Raw genomic sequence first — 19,351 nt, 5'->3', positions numbered from 1 at the left:
CATCTGGTGTTAATAGTCCCAGTTCCCAGGCCTTGGGAGGATCCAGTGAACTCACAGATGTCCCTGCCATGAGGACTCAGCTCTGAGCAGAGGTGGCGGGTGAGGGAGGGGGGAGTTGGAGGTGGGCCTTTGGGGATGAGGGTCTGAGGGCCCACAGGAGCCATGGGGGCTGTCAGCAGGGGAGGCTGAAAGGAACTATTGTGGGAAGCAGGAAGGGGGCTCTCTGGGGCAGGCTAATTACAGGCCCAGGCTCTTCCAGACAAAGCCAGCAGCCTCTGAGTGGCCATTCTTCTGGAGAAGAAAGAAGACTTGGCCCCATGAAGTCCTTTCACGCTGGGACTGCAGAAGGCGGCCTGGAAGTCAGCACTGTCGCCTCCTGTCTTCACCTCACACTCTGCCCCTTCTTGGCTCCTTCTGTGGGAGTCGGGACTCTTCCTGGAGTTTAAACCTTTTGAAAAACCACAGGAGGCTGAATCAGGGAGGCAGCTGGGAGTGGAGAGAACCCTGGGAAGGGAGTTGGGATCTGGTCCTGCTCTACTATCCTGGGCTCAGTTTCTCCATCTATAACATGGGGGAACTATCCGGTCCTGACCTGCTAAAATTCACTGAGGTGTCCAGAGACTTCCTCGGTGGAACTGAGGCCAGGCCCAGAGAAGCCTGAGCAACAGAACACTGCCTCCTGCCCTGTGGCTTACCCCCCGGCGCTGCTGCCCTCCCTCCTGGGCACCAGCCTGCCCACTGAGACACCAGGATGCATCTGAGTCCAAGTGCGAGTCAAAAACCCAAAATGGTCTTCCCTTCTCACAAACGGACTCGAGATGAACTAGCCAAAAGGAGTATTCCTTATTCTTTTATGCACAAGCAAAAGCTGGGTTGGGCTTGTTGATCACTTCTCCCTCCTTCCCTCCCTCCCTCCCTCCCTTCCTTTCTTTCTAGAAGGTGTTAAAGGTCCCCCAGGCACCTATCTCTTGCCCAGCCCTGTCCTGGGCACACAGATGTGATTCCTGAAGGCACCTGCAGTTGAGCGTGGGCAAGTTTGAGGTGTGTGCAGTGTGTGGCAATCGGGTGGAGTCACCAGCCTGATCCCAGAGGAGGAGGCTTTTAGCCAGACTGGAGGAGGAGTAGCATGACATCAGATGGGGCTGGGCAGCTTGGGCAGAGGAAAGAGCACCAGCAAAGGCAGGGAGGAGAGACTGGGCGGGCCTGGCTTGGGGCAAAAGTGAGCCTTCCCCAGGACATTATGCTGAGTGAAATCAGCCAGTCCCCAAAGGACAAATACCATGTGATTCCACTTATATGAGGTGCCTAGAGTAACCTCATTCACAGAGACAGAAAGTAGAACGGTGGCTGCCAGAGGCAATGGAGAGATGTTGTGTAATGGTGTAGAGTTTCAGTATTACAAGATGAAAAGAGCTCTGGAGCTTGGTTGCACTGCAATGTAAATATACTTAACACAACCGAACTTGCGCACTTAAAAATGGTTAAGATGGTCGGTTTTATCTTGTGTATATTTTACCAGAACTAAAAAGAAAAAAATAACCAAACATACACACCAAAGCATGAGCTCTGCCCAGAGACTGAGTAGGGGAGGGGAGGCTAGAAGTGGGAGGGTGGGTCATCAGATGCAGAGGGCCCTCAAACCACACTGTGGCTGCTGGCACAGTCACCTCAGATCTTCTGCAGAAAGCTGGAGGGAGGGAAAGAAGGGAGGAAGGGGGAAACAGGGAAGCGTTGAGGAAGGGGCTCAGGCTAAACCCTGAACAGTGGGGTGCATGGGGCCTGCTTGCAGGGGCGTGGGTCTGGCTGTAGTGCACAGAGGTCTGCCCGAGGGCAGAAGAGACTGGCTCCCGTCTTGTAACATCTCTGAGGGTCACTTCAAACACGCAAGAGAAGAGAGCTACCTCTACCGAATCACTGCGTCTCCAAGACTTTAGACCTAGCAGAGGCAAACCATGGCTTCCAGACCCAGGCTGGTTGGCCAGGCCCAGCTGTGGAAGCAAAGGTTTCCAGGTAACCTCTGCCAGCCACCCTCCTCCCATAATGGCCAGACTGTGGCCTTTTCCAACATGACCTGCAGAATTTTAAACCGCCAGAACTTATCTGCGAAGACTTATCCGTCCAACTCCTACCCATCATACAGATGGGTCCACTGATACCCAGAAAGGGAAAGGAATCTGCCCAAGGTCACCTGCAAGTCAGGTGACTAGAACTCTGGTCTTCTAAACTCTCTCTGCCTCAGTTTCTCCTTGGGGGGCCTGAATTTTAATCATTGCAGAGGAAGCCTGCCACATACATCAGGACCCTTATCTGGGCTGGCCAGACCATCTTTAGACTGGTTATCTCTTACTTTTTGAAAATGATGCCTTCCAGTCAAGGTGACTTCAAATGAACTCTTTTGAATGAAATCTATGCTGTCCATAAATCTACTCTTTAGACTCAGAACGAAGGTACAGAACTCCCTAATTGTTTGAATTTAAATCTTTGAGCCAGTCCCAGGCCACATTTAGTAGGGGAAAATGTAGATAGGTTTAGAATCTCTGGGTTCAGATCTCAGCTCTGTTTCTTACTAGCTACATTATCTGAGATTCTCTCAGCTTCAGATTCTTCATCTGTAAGATGAGGATGATTATATCTATCTCACAGAGCCATATAGAGTGCCTGGTACCCAGTAGCTGCTCAGTGAAGAGTATCACAAATGATGGTGATGATATTGGCTAATGATGAGAATAATGACGGTGGTATAGTGGTGATGGTAGAGATGGTTCTTCCTGAGGAGTGTCCAGAATCCACCCTCTCCCACTGGGTATCAGCAAGACCCAGGATCAGGAAGGATGGGCTCCAGCTTGACAATTCTTTGGTGCAACAAGCTCTGGGCTCTCTGTAAAGTGAAGCTGTGCCCCATATTCTGCGTTTTGATTCAGAAGGTAAACAAATGGGTTCCAGAAGCAGGTGCTAAGGGTATGCTCCCAGGAAACAGACACTCCCCCAACTCAAGAACTCTAGGGAATGAACAGGCATGTGGAGATAGGCTCTCCTGGAAATGGGAAGCCCTGATTACCCCATACCTGTGTGCTCCTTATCCCTGACCCTGCTCTAATTTTTCCATAGAACTTATCATCATCTAGCAGACATCATAGTTAACTTACTTTCTATATTTAGTGTTTACTTTTATCTGTCCCCACCTCCCTCCCCCACTAGAAGATAAGCTTCAGGAGGGCAGGAATCTTTGGTTCACTGCTATATTCTAGATGCCTAAAATAGTGCCTGGCACACAGTAGATGCTCAATAAATATCTGCCGAATGAACAAAAGCTAAATGGGAGGAATCCATTGCTGCCTTTTTTCCCTGGGACGGGCCCAGCTTCCTGGCTTGTTACCTGGGTTCTCCTCAAACGAACAGAGAAACGTTGGGGTGTGGCCCTGAGCGCCCAGCCAGTAGGCTTTCAGACTGGGCCCAGGCAGGGACGTGGCTGGGAGGGGGCAGCGCTCAGCCCGGGGCTCAGTCCCTGACATGGGCATGGCCTTCAGGGGGCCTGAACCCTGGGTCCCTGCATCCCTGCTGAGCCAGAGGCTGAAGGCCGAGGAAAAGACTTTGGACCTGGAGTTTGAGGTCTTGAGCGTGGAGTTTAATAAGGAGGGCAGATATGCCCTGCGGCTGTCAGCTGAGAGGCCCCAGCAGGCCGGCTCTGGGGCTGGGGTGCAGTTGCAGGTGAATGATGGGGACCCCCTCCCTGCCTGCTCTGCTGTCACTGATGTCGTTGAGCAGAAAGACATGCAGATGACATGATCCTATACATAGAGAACCCTAAAGATGCTACCAGAAAACTACTAGAGCTAATCAATGAATTTGGTAAAGTGGCAGGATACAAAATTAATGCACAGAAATCTCTGGCATTCCTATATACTAATGATGAAAAATCTGAAAGTGAAATCAAGAAAACACTCCCATTTACCATTGCAACAAAAAGAATAAAATATCTAGGAATAAACCTACCTAAGGAGACAAAAGATCTGTATGCAGAAAATTATAAGACACTGATGAAAGAAATTAAAGATGATACAAATAGATGGAGAGATATACCATGGTCTTGGATTGGAAGAATCAACATTGTGAAAATGACTCTACTACCGAAAGCAATCTATAGATTCAGTGCAATCCCTATCAAACTACCACTGGCATTTTTCACAGAACTAGAACAAAAAATTTTGCAATTTGTATGGAAACACAAAAGACCCCGAATAGCCAAAGCAATCTTGAGAACGAAAGAAGGAACTGGAGGAATCAGGCTCCCAGACTTCAGACTATACTACAAAGCTACAGTTATCAAGACGGTATGGTACTGGCACAAAAACAGAAAGATAGATCAATGGAACAGGATAGAAAGCCCAGAGATAAACCCACGCACATATGGTCACCTTATCTTTGACAAAGGAGGCAGAAATGTACAGTGGAGAAAGGACAGCCTATTCAATAAGTGGTGCTGGGAAAACTGGACAGCTACATGTAAAAGTATGAAATTAGATCACTCCCTAACACCATACACAAAAATAAGCTCAAAATGGATTAAAGACCTAAATGTAAGACCAGAAACTATCAAACTCTTAGAGGAAAACATAGGCAGAACACTCTATGACATAAATCACAGCAAGGTCCTTTTTGACCCACCTCCTAGAGAAATGGAAATAAAAACAAGAGTAAACAAATGGGACCTAATGAAACTTAAAAGCTTTTGCGCAGCAAAGGAAACCATAAAGAAGACCAAAAGACAACCCTCAGAATGGGAGAAAATATTTGCAAATGAAGCAACTGACAAAGGATTGATCTCCAAAATTTATAAGCAGCTCATGCAGCTTAATAACAAAAAAACAAACAACCCAATCCAAAAATGGGCAGAAGACCTACATAGACATTTCTCCAAAGAAGATATACAGAGTGCCAACAAACACATGAAAGAATGCTCAACATCACTAATCATGAGAGAAATGCAAATCAAAACTACAATGAGATATCATCTCACACCAGTCAGAATGGCCATCATCAAGAAATCTAGAAACAATAAATGCTGGAGAGGGTGTGGAGAAAAGGGAACCCTCTTACACTGTTGGTGGGAATGTAAATTGATACAGCCACTGTGGAGAACAGTATGGAGGTTCCTTAAAAAGCTAAAATAGAACTACCATATGACCCAGCAATCCCACTACTGGGCATATACCCTGAGAAAACCATAATTCAAAAAGAGTCATGTACCAAAATGTTCATTGCAGCTCTATTTACAATAGCCCAGAGATGGAAACAACCTAAGTGTCCATCATCGGATGAATGGATAAAGAAGATGTGGCACATATATACAATGGAATATTACTCAGCCATAAAAAGAGACGAAATTGAGCTATTTGTAATGAGGTGGATAGACCTAGAGTCTGTCATACAGAGTGAAGTAAGTCAGAAAGAGAGAGACAAATACTGTATGCTAACACATATATATGGAATCTAAGAAAAAAAATGTCATGAAAAACCTAGGGGTGAAACAGGAATAAAGACACAGACTTACTAGAGAATGGACTTGAGGCTATGGGGAGGGGGAAGGGTAAACGGTGACAAAGCGATAAAGAGGCATGGACATATATACACTACCAAACGTAAGGTAGATAGCTAGTGGGAAGCAGCCGCATAGCACAGGGAGATCAGCTCGGTGCTTTGGGACCGCCTGGAGGGGTGGGATAGGGAGGGTGGGAGGGAGGGAGACGCAAGCAGGAAGAGATATGGGAACATATGTATATATATAACTGATTCATTTTGTTGTGAAGCTGAAACTAACATACCATTGTAAAGCAATTATACTCCAATAAAGATGTTAAAAAAAAAAAAAAAAAAAAGAAAGACCCTGGCCGGAGCCTCACCCTCACCAGGAACAAGTTTGTCTTTACTTTGCTTAAAGGTATGAAGTAAGGGTGGAGGCTGGGGAGAGACAGGGACCCTGCAAATCCTGCCTGGCCCCTGTCAGGGACTCCAGGGAGCCTCAGGGGAACTGGGAGGGGCGGGGGCAGAGCTCCAGATTGAATCCCAAAGCTCTGCCTGTGTCACTTGGGCCAAATTGACCCTCTGTGAGCCCCTGCCTCCTTCAGTATGACACGGGGATGCTGACGCTGGTCACCCAGGGTCGGGTGAGGAAGAAATGAAAGGACAGCTGAGGAATGGCTTTGTGAATTTGTAAGAGCTGAGCACACAGCAGGTTTGGGTCCAGTCCCACCGGCCATCACACTGAGTAGCCTTAGAGCCACTGGACTGTGGGTAGGCAGGGTAGACAGAGAGATGGAGACCTGGGCCCAGCCATCAGGTAGAGAGGCAGGAATTCCAAAGAGAGAATAGTTAAGTGACCTGGAAAGAGCAGAAGATCCATACCTAGACTGTGAAGACATCCAAATGGGCTTCCTGGAGGAGGAGGCACATGCAGGAATAGGGAACCTAAGTTCCAGGCCTTCATGTGGTCAGAGATCAGAGTCAGGTTGAACTCCTCCCTTTGGGTGGCAGGACCCAGGACCATCTCACAGGCTAAGAGCCCTCCACTCCCTACATTAGTAAAGGGAGGGGGCCATGGATGGGGCCTGAGAGGGGGTCATCCACAGGGAAACCAAGCCTGGCTTCAACTCAAAGGTCGGGCAGCCCGGGTTTCCCAAGGGCCTTGCCTGTCCTCCTCATCCCCTGGGGGAGGCAGAGAGAGACCCCAGAGACCACCTCTGAGACCCCTGTTCCTTACCCAGCTTTCTGCAAGAATGATGGACAGCACGACGCACAGCTGCGCCTGAAGGCTGAGCAGGGCCTCCGGAAGGGCGGCCCAGAGGGTGGGCAAGGCCACTTTTCCCATCTACCCGCGCCTGGACCAAACCTGAATGAACCTCTCGGCCCGGGGAGCACGAGGACCCGCACCACTACTGCGGCAACCTGTCTCTGCTCCGGGCCAGTGCAGACCCCACGGCCTGCCACTGCGGGGGCCTGGCCTACAGGGTGGCCTTCCACATGCACCGGGCCCCTCAGCCTCCTGCCACAAACTGGCCCCCCAGCGCCAGCTAGCCAGAACCAACGTCACCGCACCCAGAGCCCCAGCTGCCTGGGCTGCAGGTGGGTGTTCCCTGGGTCCCCATCAGGTTCTAGCATCACTGCTCCCCCAGTTAGAAGACCTGTGTCTTTGATAAGCCTGGCTGTCCCCACAATCTTTCACTGAGCAGAGCAGCAGGACTTGCCAAGCTTGCCTCATTCAGTTCTTAAGAACAAGCAGTCTGAGGGTGCAGCAGGGAGTCCCAGTTTGAAGGAGGAGACAGAAAATGGAGCAAAGGCCACACAGATCAAGGACCTCACTGGGTGGGGTTTCTCTGCCCAGTGGGTGAGTGTCCCCTGAGACCCTTCCGTCCTCAAACTCACTCTCGCACGTTCTCACCAGGTTTTGAGGGAGGCCTGGAGTGACCAGGAGACAGAAGTCTCTCTGTGCCCACACTCAAGCCCATCTAGCTCCCACCACGGCCAGGAGGGACTCAGCCCTGAACCAGGACCCTGGCAGCCTCAGGCCCAGGTGACAGGGTCTAGTCCTTGTCCGAGCTGAGGAAGGTTCCCCAACGCGATAGTGTTCCGCAACCAGTGTGTCTGGTGGGCCTCACAGTCAGTATAGATAGACACTAGTAGAGCAAGCAGCCCATTTCACAGGTAGAGAAACTGAGGATCATCCCCAAGGATGCTTGATTCCATTTAACGCCAACAACATTTCCTGGGGACCTTAGTGCACAACAGTGCACGGAATCCAAAGCTAGGTCAAACCCCAGGTTCAAGATGCCACCTGGCTTGAAAACAGTCTGGCGTACTGTGGGCATCACATGGTCCCACAAGTTATGTGCTGGAAGGAGAGCTCTGGTGAGGAAGTGTGTGGGTCTGATTTTGGAGCCTAGGAAAGGTGTTTCAGAAGAGATATCATTTGAGGTGACTCTTTCATTCATTCATTCCCTCATTCATCCATCAAACATTTGTTAAGTGCTGACTCTAACAGATCCTATGCTAGGCGGGTAAGATTTAGGAATGGCAGTTCTGGACTTTGAGGAGCACATTCCAAGGAGGAGGGACCAGAATGAGCCGGCTGAAAACGAAAGGGTTTGGCTAGCAGCAGAATGAGCTGCTAAGGTGTCTGGCTCTCCTGCAGCACCTCCACCCCACAGCGCATTGGTCTAGGCTATAGTGGAGCCCACTGCGGTGGGCTGAGTTGGGCTGGAAGACGGCTGACGGATGGGAGAAAGTGGAAGGAATCAGGAACAGTGACAAAAGAGCTAGGTGGATGTTCAATTCAGGAGGCAATGGGGGACCACCAGAGGGGTTTGTGCATGAGAAAGACAATCTGACCCGTGGTTTAGACAGAGTAATCTGGCAGAATGTGCCAGGAGAACTGGAAGGATGGACCAGGGACCAGGCACCGACTTCTCTTGCCCAGGTCTCAGTCTGTTCCATGGACTACTTTGGCCCCTGTTTATTCATTCATTAGTCAGTCGATCAACAAATACTTTTGACCACCTACTGTATGCCCAGCTCTGTGCTGGGTGCTGAGGAGACAGCGGTGAGCTTGTGAGTGAGATAGATGATACCTGGGTTCCGACATGTTCTACAGTTTGTTACAGGACTAGATATGCAAGGAGCTCAGAGCTCAGGGAGAAGCAGTCCCCTGCTGTCTATGTCCCAGCATGTCCTGGCCACCTGAGCCAGGGGACACGTGGACAGTTCTTTGCAGGCCGCAGCTCTGAATGCCTCTGAGGGAGGGTGGGACTGCTGCAGGGAAGGGGGACTGAGATGGCTGAGCCATCCGAGGCAGCTCTAATTTCTGTTATTTAATGCTGTCATTTCCCTGCCGTTCTCCCTCTTAAAGTGTCAGATGTCTGCTTCTACCAAGACAAGAAAATGGCTTTCAAGGGAGAGGACAATCGCTTCCCTCCTGGGGGTGGGGTCAGCCATCACAGCCCTGACAACAGGGCCAGGAAGCCAGGGGGGAACAGACAACGGAGAGGGGTCCTTCAGAGGATAGAGGGGCTGTTTCTTTCAGCTCAGGCAAACTCATCCAGCAGTTCAGCCTGAGGAAGGAGGGGGGCACCTTTCTGGTGTCTTTGGAGACTCAAAGACACAGCTGGTAGGACAGCACCATGACCAGGGTCTCAGCGCGGGGTGGGGCCGCAGGCTGTCCTCCGGGCCTGTGGCCAGCTCCCTGGGGAAGTGGATGTGGCCTAGAACCACAGGGATCCTTAAAACCATCCTCCCTCCCCTCCTTGCAGATAGGGAAAATGAAGCCCAGGATGGAAGGACTTAACCCAGCTCTCTTTGATTCTCAACTGAAGAGGAGGAGAAAGCAATCTTGGGGCGGGTGAGGCTGGTGAGGGGAAAAGGCGGTGAGCAGGACAGATGGAGAGGAGGGAACCGCGTTCTTGAGTGTAGCTCAACTTCAGCAATATTCAGTTCAAGGCCAGGATGGATTTTAGGCTATAGATGCCAATGGATAGACTCAAGGCCACCTCATACAGGAAGCCTTCCCTGCATTGATTTTGTCCCTTCCAAACTAGTCTCGGTCCTGTCTGGTCAGGCATTTCAACCATTGAATCTATTCAATTTCAAACTTTATTGTAAGCTGACAAGATGCTCTCCAACTTGTGTGTCAGTTTTTTAAGCCAGAACTGATGATGGTTATGGGTTGAGAGATGGGGTAAGTGTGGAGCCAGGGGCAGAGGGCAGGGGGATTACTAATGCAGTGATCAAGAGTGAGTAGGGAACAGGAGGCAGGGCTTGGTGTGAAGCTTCAGTGACTGACTTTGAATCACTTTGCTTCTCAGCCATGGCTCACAGGCTTCACAGCCATGGTCATAGCATTCCAGAAATCTTGGAGACTCTGCTGGGACAATGAATTCCCCTGAGCTAACATCTTCCCTTCTTCAGTACTCACGTTTCCTGTTATGTGTGTGGGGAGATGGGGAGGTGGTGGGGTGGGGAGGGAGTGGGGGTTGCTGGTAGTGTGGGCTTATGCCCCATGAGTATTTCCGGCACGTACTAACAGACTCCGGGGTAGAGATCATTCCCTTGGGCCCTGACCCACGAGTTGGGGGACTGGGCTGTGCAGGCAGTGGCTGGAGAGGGAAGTTCACTGTGCATGGGAGGGAACGAGCTCCAGGTTTCCTGCCAGCTGCAGTGTCCTCTAGCGGCTTCCTTTCTGGGCGGAGCTCCACCAGCCTCATCCTGTCCCTTGACCCTGCCTCCTGCGCCTCTTGGCAAGTTTGAGACCACAGGGCTGTGCCACCCCGGCACCCCCAAGGCCCTTTCTCCCCAGGGCAAGAGAGAGTTTATCTGACCAGAATGAGGGTGGCCTGTCCAGTGCCAGGCAGGGTAGGTCCCCAAGGATGAGGGAAGCAGCGGGGTGCAGGCCAAATCTGGCAGCTGAGCCCTTGGGGGTGACTCCCGCTCAACTCTTTTAAGGGCATATGAGGCCTCCTGGGGAATTATGGGGCAGGGGAGGCCACAACTGCTTTGGGCTGGGAGCCGCAGGGCCCTCAGGGGCCGCAATCCCTCCTTGTACCTCACTCACCTCTCTAAGAGATCCTGAAGGCGGAAGGACAAACTCCTGCAGGGCAGCACCGTTTAGGAGGGAAACTATGGACTGGAAATTCCCAGTCAAGAAATTTCGGGAAACATGAACTTTAAAATTCCTTGCTGGTAGCTCTGTGAGCCATCCTGGGGGCTCCTTCATGCTAGGCCCTGGAGCTTCCTCCCACGCGGGAGGGGAGGGGGGAGGGGAAGGAGGGGGGAGGGGAAGGAGGGGGAAGGGAAGGAGGGGGGAGGGGAAGGAGGGGGAGGGGAAGGAGGGGGAGGGGAAGGAGGGGGAGGGGAAGGAGGGGGCGAGGTGGGCTCCCTCCCCTGCATTTACCTCTTGCAAACAATCGCACTTTTGTTTCAAGGAAATGATTCTGTTCCCGAGGAGCCTTTTAAATGATGCTTTCAAGGGTCTTTTTTTTTTTTTAATTTTTTCCATTTAAAACATTTTTTTTTGCCCTGGAGGGGGAAAAAAGAGAAGAAAAAGCTCATAAAGCAATCCCCAAATGCTGAGCGCCTGGCTCTAATCCTGTGGCTTCTGATTGTGGCTTTGGCACCAACAGGCTGGGGGGGTTCATAAAAAGGAGTGGAGGGGAACGAGCAGTCAGTGGCTCTCCTGGCGTCCCTGCTGCCTGCGGTCCCCGAAACTCTGTCTCTGCATCTGTGTCCCTTTGTTCCTTCCTTCCTCCCCTCCCCCACCCCCCTCTCTGATTCTCTCCATCCTTTTCGGGTCCCAGTTCTGGCTAGATCTCCAGACCAGCACACTTCCATCCCCAGGTGTCTTTCTGCCTTCGGGCCAGAGCACTCCAGGCCCTCACTCTCTTCCCCTTCCTGCTCTGCTTTTCAATTCATTCCGCCTTTTATTGCGCACTATTGTATATACTATTCCTGTTGCCCTGGAGATGGGAACAGTTCTAGTGGGGAAAGGCGCACACACTGTTGGATTTCATTAACATTCCTGCCCGGTTCATCTGGGGTGGGGGTGGGGAGCTGGCCTGGCGGGGTAGCTGGGTACTTCTTTGCTCACGCCCCTACACCTCAGTGCCAGACCTTCAGGGTCAGTGTCAGGCTTCCCTCCTGTATCCAGTCTCATGGTGGAGGGGGATGCCCACAGCCATTTCACAGGTGGGGAAACAGAGGCTTGGACTGCTACTAACAAGGTGGGAAAGGTGGGAACAGGTTAGATCAGGACTGCTAACCCCCTCCCAAGCTAATGCTCCAGTCCCTCAGTATTGGGGCCCCAATGTCACCCTTCCCCCTCCCTTCCTGTGCTCCATCACATACGGAGGATGTGAGCAGGTCAGCTCCTCCTTGCAAATGAGGCAGTTTTACGGGCTTTAGAAAAACACTCCAATTGTTCCCTCAATTACCCCGAGTGGATTGAATATATTAATCTCTCTCTTAACTCGAGTGAGAGACTCGGCTGCTGCCCCTCCCCCAGCCACCAGCACCCCTCCACGGGCACGTGCTGGGGAGTGACTCCCAGCCCCTGCTCCCCTGGCGTGGGCCCCAGATCAGGTCAGCCTGGGTCCAGGCAGCATACTTCTGCTGTGCCTAATACACACACACACACACACACACACACACACACACACGGCTGCTTTACACACACACACACACACACACTCACACGGCTGCTTTACATTCTTCCATCAATTCTCATTGATTTTGCTCCTTTGCTGCTATTTGGAAGAGCCTTTTCCTTGTGTAAACTCAATCAAGGGGCGAGGGTGGTGGGAGAGGACTGCTGGCAGCTCCCCCTTCTGCTCCTGTGACAACTGCCTCCAGCTTAAACACACTCTGCCCCAGGCGGCTGAGCTCCGTTAAAAGCTACCTGAGGTTTCCCTTTGTAGCTCAATTTTCTTTTATTTCTGGGGAACAAAGGCACTGTCAAGACGTTCCCAGAGCGCGCTGTCACCCATGCAGGGAGGGGTGTGGACCCATCACCAGTCGCCGAGGAGAGCTGAGGCTGGCAGGAGAGGCGGGGTTGGCCAGGGCTGGCCCCAGGTTGGGGGGGAGGGGCGGTGAGGGCCGTGGCCAGACCCTCCTCGGGAAGAGAAAGACCCTTGGCTATTTGTACCACAATGACCCTGCAAGCTGCCTGCTGTCCCTTCTTGCTCCTGGGTGGCCCCGAAAGACTTTCTGCCCACAGGGGCCTCTGAAGGGCCTCAAAAGTCCCTGGACATAGTGGATATGACCTGAAAATATGTAAGTTGGGGGGGTCCCATATTTATGTCCTTGCCCGAGCCAGTCTCTTCACCCTGCCTGCCTGATTTCCAAGTCTCTATATATGCCTTTGGAGTCGGTGCCTAGAGCTCAGACGGGTGGGTTATAGGAGAGTTTGGGGTTCAGCCAACTTGCAGTGAGAGGCAGGTACAGTGGGGTCGGGTGGATCTGGGTTCAGGTCAGTCTCTAACATTTATTTAGTAGCTGTGTGACCTTGTGCAGGTCATATAACTTCCCTCAGCCTCCATTTTCACATCTGTAAAATGGGGGAGAGCAATGCCCTCTGTTGCTGGGAAAATTAAATGAGCTGGTATATGGTTAGCCATGCCCTGCAGGCAGGGTTTAATAGATGCTCTTCTAGTAATGAGTTGGGATGTCTGTACTAGGCAAAGCAGATGCGTCTGGGCCTCAGTTTCTGCATTAGAAAAGGGGGTAGCTCCTGCTTGCCTAGCTGGCCTCCCATGGGAAGGGTGTTGGGAACTTGTGAAGCCCACTGTCTCTGGGACCTGGGTACCAGTTTTCAGGGTTGAGAAGGCTGGATCAGCCTGAGCGCTGGTCTGGGAAGAAACTCCATTAGCAGATTGTTGTATCTGAGCACACCAGATGGCCCCGCTGCCCCTCCCCCATCACTGCCTTCCCCCACCCCAGCCAGGGGCTGCCGCTGACTCACACCTCCTGGAGGCCCTGTGTGTGTGTGTGTGTGTGTGTGTGTGTGTGAATGTGTGATATGTGTGTGGTGAAGGGGAAATGGAGAGGAAGGGGGTACCTGGCTCTGATGTCCTCCCAGCCAGCCCAGGCCCAGCAGCTGAAGGGCTCCGGGGTTGGGGGGGGGCGGGGGGGATACTATGGTAGCCTTCTCATCTCCAGAAATTACCTTCATGTGAAAGGAGGGAGGAGTGGCAGGAGGGTCCAGTTGTCATGCCTTTTAGGGTCATCTTTCTCTCTTCTCCCTCGCTCACACCCTTGGAAAGTAGATGTTCCCCCAACAGACACTCGGGAACACAGCCACTCTCACAGACGTGCAGACACACAAGGACACACACATGTTGGATATACACAAACCCACCACATCCTGGACATGCAGAGACCCACTGCCCACATCACAATGATAGATTCATACCAACTCATTGACGGACATATATGGAGCACACCCCCTCCCACACACAGACCCATACCTCCTTGGGACCCTCCTGGCTTTATCTCTGTACAAGCCCTCCAAGTGCAGCCTCTAGCAGAGGAGAAAGAAGCTTTGGGGATATGGCATGTATGATGTATGAGGTTAAATTAAAACCCCATATGAAACCAGTCTTTAATAACTGGTCTCTAGGACTTCCCTCGCGGTGCAGTGGTTAAGAATCTGCCTGCCAATGCAGGGGACACGGGTTCAATCCCTGGGCCGGGAAGATCCCACATGCCACCGAGCAACTAAGTTCATGCACCACAACTACTGAGCCTGCGCTCTAGAGCCTGCGAGCCACAACTACTGAAGCCCACGTGCCTAGAGGCCATGCTCTGCAACAAGAGAAGCCACCGCAATGAGAAGCCCGTGCACCTCAACGAATGGTAGCCCCCACTCACCGCAACTAGAGAAAGCCCGTGCACAGCAACAAAGACCCAACACAGCTAAAAATAAATAAATATTTTTTAAGAAAAAAATAAATAACTGGTCTCTAATATTAAACAGCGGATGGGGGAGGGCAGAAGGGAAAGAAAGTTGACAGTGCCCAGTTGGCCTGCCATGGCCCTGGTGAGGGGTTGGCCCGTCAGGAGTCAGCCGAGACACCCCAGCCTGGGTCCCCGGCTGGTTCAGCAGAGTCCCTGGGCTCAGACGCAGCTGAGGCCAGCAGGATGGATGGCGGATGAGTCAGGGGTATCCTTTCTCTACCTGGATCTGACAGCCTGCCCTTGGGTCCAATGGTCCAACCTCCCTTGGCCCACAGTGATCGTCTGTCCATCCAACCATTCATCCATCCACTCCCCAGCAGTAAACAAGGTAGCTGATCTCCCAGCCCTTGAGAAGCCACCAGGCTAGGCGGGGAGAGGAAATAGGAGGAGTTGGAAGACCATGACTTAAAAAGCTCACTGTGAGGGCTGCTGGAGCTTGGGGAGGAAGCGATGGGCATGAGCTGGGTGGTCATCAAGGACTCGGTCTGCCGTAGGAAAGCCAGTTCTGACTGGGAATCAAAAGACCTTGATTTAGGACTCCATTTTGCAGTTGCATAAGAGCTGTATGACTTTGAACAAATCACTTACTTCCCTGGGCCTCAAGTTCCTCATCTGTACAGTGGGCAGAGCGGTACCCACTGACACGGAGGTTGTGAGGCTCAGGTGAGGAAGAGGGTGAAAAATTGCTTGGTTCATTCAAACCCACCTCACAAATGGGGAACATCTGATCCCTGCCTCAAAGAATGGGTGCGATTCCAGCAGGGACTGAGGAGAGTCGTTTTCAAGCGGAGAGAACAGGGTAAGCAAAGGTGTGGGTGCATGAGGTGTGTGAAGGAACAGCAAGAAGGGAGAAAGGATGGAGTGGAGAGAGCGTGTTTGTGGGATGAGGAGTTGCAGGGGATGCCGAGGGAATGGAGGGTCAGTGCCAGCTCCCAGGCTCTGAGCCCTTTGCTATACCGTTTGCCCAGGCTGCTCAGAGCCAGGCTGGCAAAGGGGGAAGCTACAAAGCCCATTAGAGCACTGCATGGGTCTTGGGAGGTGGGCAGGTTAGCCTTGATAATGTCCATTTTCTGGAGCAAGAAACTGAGCCCTTGGGAAGTAAACCATTTACTTATGGCTTCCTATTGACTCAGTAGCAAAGCCAGGCTAGAATCCAGGTCCCCACCATATATTTTGCTTTTTCTGATACAGTAATCAGCACAGAGGAGGGAATGACTTGTAGTGTTCTTTCCCAGGGAGACTCATTCTTCAATGGGCTTTCTAGGCGACATGACAGGCTCATGGGCAAGCATTTGGGGAAACAGATTTCTTCCTGGTGGCCCCATCTCACACCAAGTCCAGCCCAGACAGATTACTCAGTGTTAAGCTGACCCTAACGGCAGTTGCTCATTGTTGTACCGGGTGGTTTGGGAGCAGGACTGGGGATGGGGTTGGGGCTGTCAGTGCCTCAGAGTCCCCAGGCAAACCCCCTGGCCTACTGGAGTTGGCTGATGACACCCAGAAAGAAGTGTTGCATAAATAGCCCCAGCACAGAATTCAGCCCTTACCCACCCTATCTGAGGAGTGAGAGCGAGTCACTGCCAAGAAGATGCTGTGGATCAACACCGAAGCTGGATTCAGGCATGAATTCAGATCCCTGCTCTGCCTCATACTTAGTGTTCCTGATCGAGTCACTTCACTTCTCTGACCCTCTGTTTTCTCCTCTGTAATATGGGGATAATGATGCCTACTTTGCAGTGTGATTATGAAGATTAAATGATATGCTAACCTGACTGCATGCAGTCCAGGAGCCCTTCCTGGAGGAGAGGGGATTCCAAATAGATTCCAATTCCGATACGGATAAACTGGAAGGCACCACTGGAAGGATACAGCTTCGGAGGCAAGAGTGGGACACACATTCGCACCCCTTCTATCCCTGCAGGGAGGTGTGTCGATTCTTCCACCCAAGAATTATTTGTTAAATCCCGATTCTCCTCCAGGCCTGGCCTCTCAGAGTCCTCAGGGAGAAAAGACACCACAGTGTGACCACTGCAGTCATGGGTACAGGAAGGGAAGCAGCTGGGCTTACCCTGGGCGAAAGGGTGAATGTTCTCCTTTAAATTCCTGCTCTGCCTCCTTCCAGCTATGGGACTTCTCTGTGGCCCTCTTTCTTCATCTATAAAATGGGAATAATGACAACAGTCCCCTGAACATGTAGTAAATTTAAAGAACACACTAAGTGCTCGAAAACTTAACCTATGATTATTATGCGGAGTGAATGGCAGCCTGCCAGGTAAACAAGGGCTGGGGGGCTACATTCCAGGCAGAGGGAACAGCCTAGGCAAAGGCCCAGAGGCTTGAGAGGGCATAGTTTCTTTGGGGAACTCAGGGAGGTAAAGAGTGGTGAATGCGGGGGGCAGGTGAGGGGCCAGGCCTTGGGGGCACGTCCTCCTCAGAGGGAGAGAACTGAGTCTGCCGCCCCGCCCCCGAGCAGGAAGCCTCCCTTGAATCACGGTTGGGAGGTGGTGGAGGCTGGGTGGAGCTGAGGCCCTCGGGTGGGGATTGTTGCAGAGGATATTATTTTAATCTTCCTCTTAAAGCATAATTGCTTTTCGTCGGTGCGTGTTCTGGGACGCACCTCCCCACAAGATTGCTTTCCAGGCTCCTCTCCTCCAGGAGACAGGCAGGGCTGGGCCAGCTCCATGCTGCATTAATACGCTGCAAATGCGATTTCATGGCCGCAAATGAGATTAGGGCCAGAGGCTCTGCTCTCTGGTAGAGACGGTGGGCAGCCGGTGTGGACGAGGGGCAGGTGCTGAGGAGGGAATGAGAGAGAGGGAATCAAGGGATCCCAGCAGGTAAAGCCTGAGTAAGCAGTTTCCTGTAACTGGAGCTCCTCGGACCTGCTGGCTCATTCCAGCTGCAGAGTGGGCCCTGAGGCCCCATCCTGGGAGTGGGGTGCTCTGGGCTGTCCCTCCCACCCCCAAACTCCCCACAAGCACCTCATTAAGGGAGAGGGCTGTGATGACAAATGCGGGTTCTACGGCCACATGGCCTGGGTCTAAGCTTGGCTGTTCAGCTCCTGGTACTGCCTCTGTTTTCCCATCTGTAAAAGGGGGTTACAGTTGTACCTACCTCACACGCAGTTGTGAGCACCGAGTTAACAGATGTAAAATGCATAGCGTAGTGCCTGGCACATAACAAGCGCTTGTTAATCGTTAGCTCTTCTTATGAGGTTCACACCAAATATTCATGCCCGAGTAGGGGAAGAAGGCCCCTGAGGGCTTGTTCTCTGGAAGAGAGAGGGCTATTTGGGGAGCAGGCATCACTGTCCCAGGCTGAAGTGGGGGCATCTGGGGAACTAGCGGAGAGGAGGGAAGCATCTGATGCTAACGTCATCCCTCACTCATTCAATGAGCACCCACCTGACACCAGTTCTGTACCAGGCAACAGCCTGGGCCTTGGGGACAAGGCATCACCAGGCACAGTCTCTACCCTCAGAGGAGACAGACCCTCTCCCAGAAAAGTCAATAGTGGGTCATGAGCCAGGCCAGGGGGAGGCCCAGGGGCTATGCATCTGATGCCCCTGGGTGGAAGTGGAGGCAGCGGGGGAAGGTTTCAGGGAAGATTTGCCCGAGGTTGTTCCATTTGTGTCTTGAAGAAACACGATGATTTATTCAGGCTGGTAGAGGGGGGACAGTCCAGGCAGAGCTTAGGTGAAGGCCAGGAGGCTGGAGAGACCAGAGCCCTTTCAGGGGACTGCAGACGTGTAGTGTGGCTGGAGCGTGGGTGTGAGGCAGGGATCGGCAGCAATGAGGCTCGAGGGGCTGAGGCGAGCCGAACATGAGGCTCCTGAGAGAGTCAGCATCTCTCCTGAGAGCAGTGGGGCCTACTGAAGTGTTTATCAAAGCAGAGGAGGAACTTGGTCAGACTTGTGGGTCAGAAGAGTTGGGGTGAGGGAACTGGTTGAGCCTCCTGCCCACCCCCCCCTCAGGCCTCTCTGCCCTGCGTGGACCCCTCGACCTTGGTGCCACTCGACCTTGGCAGGGTCCCTCTTCCGCCCCTTCCTGATGGAAGGGAATAGCAGGTGGCCTTCCCCGCTTACCCCTTTATTCAGTCCTTTGTTAACGAGTTATTGATTCTGCAAAAGAAAAATGCCCAAAAGCCACGTTGCTTCTTTAGCAAAGTGATTCATGGCACGATGATGGGACCTGGGCTGCCCCAAACAAGAGCTCTGGTTACCAATGCTGAGAGGACTCCTTCAATGTGGTGATCAATAAACATGCCTGCTGAGCTAAGGGACGCGGTGTCAGCCAACAAGGAGAATAGCATATCCGTGACAATCACCCCAAGTCTCCCGTTGCACAGCTGGGGCCGCAGGGGCTCCGGATTGGCACAAACTGGCGTAAACATGGGGGAAGCTCGGTTTTCTGGGCCACCTGCCACGTGCCAGGCGTCCATTCTCTCACCTGATCCTCACCGCACCCCTGCAAGGTAGATTCTCCTTGCTGCTTTGCAGGTGAGGAATTGAGGCCCCAGCTGGTCAAAGGACTTGTGCAAATGCTTGTGGCTGGGGCTGGAGGAGCCCCAGCTAAAGCCTCGCTTGGCGGATTCCAGGCCGGTGGATGGTGTTTTTTGCTGCCCAGTGTGATGGTGCTGGGCCAGGCTGGTCAGTCCTGAGGGACAGAAACGAGGCGCAGTGACAAGTTTGGGACTATCAAGTAAGCCATGATGGAGGTACATGCATTAGGCCCAGGAGCCAATGACTGAGCAGATCCAGGTCACCTCTGCCTAGTAGGGCACCAGAGGAAGGTCAGAGGGCAGCCGCCCAGTGCCTCCAGGATCCACCACCCAGACAGCAGACAGGCTGCTTTGAAGG

General features: G+C 52.3%; 1 protein-coding gene across 1 annotated transcript in view; it reads left to right on the top strand.

The window, feature by feature from the left end:
- The first annotated feature begins 3,516 nt into the window (after positions 1–3,516).
- Positions 3,517–19,351, top strand: part of CCDC33 (coiled-coil domain containing 33) — a 119,209-nt gene continuing 103,374 nt past the window's right edge. Inside the window, 5 exon segments of the mRNA XM_060002802.1 lie at positions 3,517–3,771; positions 5,884–5,938; positions 6,762–6,804; positions 6,806–6,908; positions 6,910–7,062. Of these exon segments, the coding sequence (XP_059858785.1) occupies positions 3,517–3,771; positions 5,884–5,938; positions 6,762–6,804; positions 6,806–6,908; positions 6,910–7,062 (609 nt within the window).

Source organism: Delphinus delphis, chromosome 2 (assembly GCF_949987515.2).
Source record: "Delphinus delphis chromosome 2, mDelDel1.2, whole genome shotgun sequence".
Taxonomy (NCBI): domain Eukaryota; kingdom Metazoa; phylum Chordata; class Mammalia; order Artiodactyla; family Delphinidae; genus Delphinus; species Delphinus delphis.
This window is presented reverse-complemented; position numbering and strand designations above follow the sequence as displayed.